We start from the raw sequence: 6126 nt of genomic DNA on the forward strand, positions 1-6126 counted from the left end.
CAATTGGAAGGAATTACAGAGGAGCGCCAACATGCCGCCCCAGGACAAAAGCCTCATTTTCTTCTTGGAAAAGGAGAGCAAATGTTCTGAGAAGTCGAAGTGGTGGTCTGTGATGGCCTAAAGTGCCGTGTGAGCAGTCTCTCCAATTTATATTTTTCTTTCTTTTCTTTTCTTTTCTTTTCTTTCTCAAATTTATCTTTTTCTTTTATTTCTTTCTTTCTTTTCTTTTCTTTTCTTTATTTTCTTTTCTTTTCAGCATGACCTCCGTTGCTATTTTTAAATTTTTGTCGTGGCTACACATAGTTACAGATGAAAAAGATTAATAGGCAAGGGAATCAAAACTTACTGGTAGAATGCAGACGTCCTTCATTCAAGACTCAGAGAAAAGAAGAAGAAGAAGAATAGGGGGAAAAAGAAGAAGAGAAGAAGAAGAAGGAGAAAAAAAGGAGGAGAAGAAGACGAAGAAGAAATAGAAATGGAGAATTAAAAGAAGTGAAAAAGTAGAAGAAAAAGAAGAAGAAAAGTAGAAGACGATGAAGAAGAAGACGAAGAAGAAGAACAACAACAACAAAAAGAAGAAGAAAAAGAAGAATAAATAGAAAAAGAGGATGAAGAAGAAAATGAAGAAGAAGAAGAATGAGAAGATGAAGACGAAAAAGACGAAGAAGATGAAGAAGAAGAAGACTTAGAAGAAGAAGAAGAAGAAGGAGTAGTAGAAGAAGAAGAAGAAGAAAAAAGAAGAAGGCAAAAAGCGTGTGAAACACAAGATTCTAATCCTAGCGCGTCTGGTTACAAGTGTGCAGCTTATCATCATTTAAACGTTAGTCTCATGGGCGGGCCCCGAAAACAGGCACTTGGTTACGTGGGTGACAAAGGGATTCGTTGACACCTCGAGTGCAGCCAAAAAAAAAAAAAAAAAAAAAAAAAAAAAAAAAAATAGAGGATGTCAAACTGAAGCAAGTAACTGAAGTAAAGTATCTGGGGGTTGCATTTGATGAAGAAGTTAGAAATGAGAAGACCATAGAAGATCGTATTGCCAACTACAGCACAAATGTTAACCCTCTCTATCCCCTACTTAAAGACCGGCATGTACCACGAAAGGTAAAGATAATAATATACAAAACCATCTTGAGACCTATACTAACTTATGGATGCGAGTCTTGGGCTCTCACAATTGAAACAAAAAGTAAAATCCAAGCTGCAGAAATGAGAGAATTGCGTGTCATCACGGGTGTTACTAGATGAGATAGGATGAGAAACGAGGACATCCGGAAGGAACTATATATCGACAGCATCTTAGTCTTTGTGGAAAGAGCACAGCTACGTTGGTATGGACATATCATGAGAATGGAAGATAATAGAACACCAAAGCGATGGCGGCTGAACTGGATTCCCAAGGGTAGACGACCACCAGGAAGACCACGGAAAAGGTGATGTGGCAACATTGATGAAGCGCTTAGGAATAGAAGATCCTCTGCAGCAAGTACTACAACAGAGACGGTATGATGACTGACAGGTCTACATAGACCTACCAGGCGGATGGTGAGAAGGTGAGATAGATAGATAAATAAATAAATAAATTTGTAAATCAACCTTCCGCGAGTGAATTCACCTGAGTTATTTTTCCTCCAGCCTTCGATTTTTTCTTCCAACCTCCGATTTTTTCCTCCAACCTTCGATTCATCGGCGTTACGTCCAACCTCCAGAAGATTTTCCCGACGTAAAATCACTATGAGAAACTACTTCGTTTTCTCAACAAGAGAAAATAGCCCAAGGTGATGACGCCTGTCGCTGTCGACTAAGCGACGACTTTTTCCTCGATGCTTTTTCCTTGTTGTTGTTTTTACTGCTGGCAGCGACCGCGGCTGTTGTGGGACACCCGATTGAAGCTCGATGTCCAGGTGACGGTGCCACTCAGCAAGCAGAGTCGTTGAACGCCATGACAACGACATCTTTTGTCGAACACCGAGCAACGTCTGTAAATAAGTTTTGTTGCGTGAAGGATGTATACAAGGAAGTAAGTTGGATTATCGTGGATGCAGAATTGTCACCGAAATAACCAGAAAATGCTTGCCTCCAGCAGTCGATGAAGGCAAAATAGAGAGAGAGAGAGAGAGAGAGAGCGAAGTGCCAACGTTATCCTAGAGAATGCTTAAAACAGAACGGTGACTGCAGTCGCCTCTAGCAGTCGATCAAGGAAAAAGAGAAGGAAAAGAGAGAGAGAGAGAGAGAGAGAGAGAGAGAGAGAGAGCGAAGTTACAGCGTTATTCAGCTAACGACACGAGGGCATAGCCACCATGTGGAGGTGAGTTGAAAAAAATCTAGAAAAAATACTGAAAGAAAATGAAAAAGTGCTTGAAAAATACTCAGAAATACTGAACAATTTGTGAAAAAAAAACTGAAAAATCAGAATAGCAAAAAATACTGGAAAAGTCTGAAAGACTGAAAAAAAACACGATCAAATACGGAAAAAGAAATAGCGGAAAAAGTGATTTTTTTTTCTAAGATGAAAAAGTCTATTATGTTCTTGTCACTCGAACGGGAGCGTCTGAATTTGTTTGATTCATCCTGGCCTTTGATCATGTGTTAGACTCGTGATCGACAGCTAATACCCTCACGGATGAAAACTCAGAGCTCATATATGGCCCAATCTATGGGTAATGCTGTGACCTTACACGTACACACACACACACACGCACACACACACACACACACACACACACACACACACACACACACACACACACACACACACACACACACACACACACACACACACACACACACACACACACACACACACACACACACACACACACACACATTCTCTCGACGGCAGAGTGGTAACGTTCACAACCGCTGCTACAGCGGTTCGAGTTCGAATCCCGCCCAGGGCTGAAATGATTTCAGTATCGCTGCGCTGCGAATCGTTACTCCAACTCCCGTGGGCGGGGAATTGGGTGTTTGTGTTTGTGCGTGTAGGGTCATAGCATTACCCTTAAATCGTTCATACGAGTATATGAGCTCTGAGCTCTCTTTCGGGAGGGAGATAGCTGTCGATCACGAGTCCAACACGTGATCCAAGACCATGGTGAATCACACACACACAGTGCAGTGTGACGTGGAGTGGAGAATCAAAACATGATTGTCATTCGACTTCTGAATCAGGGCTGCCAGATCATGCCATAAATGTCATTTCGTCAGAAAGCTCGAATCTTCTGAAAATTGCCAATTTCATGGCAAAAAAAAAAAAAAAAGATAGTTTCTTCTAGAAAATGCCATGAATCGAATCTACAAGACTGTCACTACAGACACAGATGTAGATCAATTAGAAAAAGAGTACATTGATATCAGGCTTTGTGACCGGAGAACTACACGCATTAAAAAAAAATCAGATAGATTTTTCTTGCGGTGTGCATAAGATGAAGAAATGCTGTTGTTATACCAAATTCCAGAACTCTGGCAAAAATGGTGAAAACAAAGTCATCTCTCCCTATATCAAATGCATTTGCTTAAAGAGTTTTCAGCCTTAGTAAAAACAAAGATAAGAAATAGGATAGAAATTTCTAAACAGTATTTTAATGAAAAGATCACATTTGGTGTTAAAGATGTTATAGAGCCAAGGGAGTGTATGACTCCTACTTCTTGTTTTTCATCTTTCGGTACAGAAACTGGCGTCCTGGACTGGAAACTCGGCGAGTCAGGAGTACGGCACCCTTCCTGGCGGCAACGCTAATCTCACACGTAAGTGTTCCTCTGGATGAGCATCTGGGGATTCAAAATTCGGGTGATGTCCCTCGGAGCCATTTCCTTGATTGTCTCCCCTAGAGGTATGAGGCCTCACTGTACAGAGAGATATTATGATAAAAAGAAGATATTTTGAATATATAAACACAGAAAGAATACAAGATAAATATTTTTGTTCGATTTAGATATAAATCAATCAAACTGGCTAAGTTCTTTTCCCACCAAGTGATTTGGTTAGATCCCCGTCTCCATTTGGATGCCAGAGGGCCCCGCCCCTTCGCCCCCGCCCCCGCCCCCTTTCCACGTTACTCCTCTCACCACACTTGGTTATTTAATGTTGGATAATAATTATGTCTAACCCGAACAAACAATTTTGGCTGACATTCAGAGTAACTGGTGGAGAGGAAATAACAAAACGTATGCGCATCGGGAGGAGGAGAAAGTCTTTAGAAAGCAAGGGGAGCTTCTGCGAGATAAATGTCGTGGGTGGAGCTAAAGAGATCAAGCAGTGACGGTGTGGGTATGATGACGAGAGTATGCAGTAGTAAGACTGTGGAGGTGAATGGCATCCGAGGTATTCAACGAAAGCTCTGCCTCGAAGCGACAAAGGCAAAGATGGCAGAGGAAGAAATTGAGAGAGGGAAAGACGTTACTCCCTCTATATGTTCTCCTTTTCAATCCTCCATTTTTTTTTCTTCTTCGTGTTTTCACACCACTTCGTTTAGCCTTGCACCAAGGACTCTGAACCTCCAGACATGTCGTGGCGAGCAGCGGCTGTGGCGCCATCACGCTATAATTGATCCATCAAGATACATCTCTCTTCTTCATGTTCATCCTTCTCCTGTCCATGCATGCACTGTCACGCTTTACTCCCCTCCTTGCCTCCTACTCCGAGTCAACCATTTCTCTCCAATTCTCTACACCAGTGTTTTTCAACCAGAGGGCCTCAGACACCTACCAAGGGGTCCGGAGGACAGGGAATTCAAGATATTACAGTTAATCTTGTCATGGCTCAGTTTTTCATAATTCATGATTACACAATGTCTTCATCGAGATGTCCTTCTTTTCAAGCTTTTCTCGTGGTTTGTTGAGTCTCTCTGAATGTGGCGATCATTCGTATAATGCATCATAATGTTTTATCACTAAATGCTTAGAAAAAGTTACGCTGTTCTACCTAATTCCGTATCAAGGAGTCCCCTGAATATGTTAGTCGTTGTAAGGGGTCCATAAAGCTTGAAAGGTTGAGAAACACTAATTTACACATTCAAAATACCTCATCCTACACGCTAGACACTTTTGACACTTTTTCTTACATTCTCCCATTTGAGTACACACCCATACACACCTCAGAAAGGTAGACAGTCTACTTTTCCTCTACCAGAGTCCAACACTCTATCCCCTATCCATTCTCTCCAAATCTTCTTTCATTCAAATTCTTCTTTCTACAGACTTCGTGAGACTCTTCAGACATCTACTGGTATATTTACCAATGTAATATAAACATTGTTACCTCATCTGTCATCTTATAGAGGTATTTAAATGGGTCAAGGTTGATGTAGGTTAGGTCATCACATTAAGACAGCAGGGCAGGACTCACAGTAATGGGTTTAAATCGGACAATTTTAGACTTAAGAAGGAAATAGGCAAGAACTGGTTTACCAACAGAGTGTGGTTAACGAATGCATTAGACTTAGAACCATATACTGAACGCTGAAACTATTAGTTGTTTTAAGAGATTAGATAGCTTTATGGATAGGGATGACAGGTTGTATGGGACATGGAACTGCCTAGTGTAGGCCTCATGGTCTCATGCAGTCTCCTCCATTGTTATGGTCTTATAATGCATGGAATTTGTAAAAATATTTTTTTCTCTCTCTCGGTAGATGTATGCGACGCTGGCCAAAGAGTTCAGTGATCTCTCGGGGAGCCCCTCGACCAATTCAGACAATGAAGATCCCTTCGTCGTCACCGCCAACCTGCCGAAGGACCTCCTCAGTACTAAGAACCTGTTGCCAGGTGACCCCAGCCGAAGTAGTTCGACTAACACATTCTTTGCCGAAACCGTGACAGATGACTTCGTGAGCCAACCACCCACCACGCATCGATCTACGATTCCGACCGAAGTCTACACCAACACGACTACCCGGGCTTCTAGCTCTCCCAGAGAGGATCTGCACCCTCTTCCCACTGAGGCCTCCAGCAACAAGAGCATCGTCACAGAAGAGCATCGTGAAGAAGACCCCCCCGATCTAACATGGGAACAGATCAGAAGTGAGGCGGAGTTGCTTTTCCTTTAGATGAGCGGGGGAATGAGTGATAGGGAGGGAGAAAGGATGTTTCCGTTTCTGTGTGTAAAGCATTACCGAACGTCGAAATCAA

General features: G+C 42.1%; 1 protein-coding gene across 1 annotated transcript in view; it reads left to right on the forward strand.

Annotated features, from left to right (window-relative positions):
* The first annotated feature begins 5630 nt into the window (after nucleotides 1-5630).
* The window catches only part of LOC143024435 (uncharacterized), a 25213-nt gene continuing 24717 nt past the window's right edge, over nucleotides 5631-6126 (forward strand). The window contains exon 1 of the mRNA XM_076183237.1: nucleotides 5631-6018. Within this exon, the coding sequence (XP_076039352.1) occupies nucleotides 5631-6018 (388 nt within the window). The remainder of the gene's footprint in view (nucleotides 6019-6126) is intronic.

Source organism: Oratosquilla oratoria, chromosome 4 (assembly GCF_046742065.1).
Source record: "Oratosquilla oratoria isolate Oo_2021 chromosome 4, ASM4674206v1, whole genome shotgun sequence".
Classification (NCBI taxonomy): Eukaryota; Metazoa; Arthropoda; class Malacostraca; order Stomatopoda; family Squillidae; genus Oratosquilla; species Oratosquilla oratoria.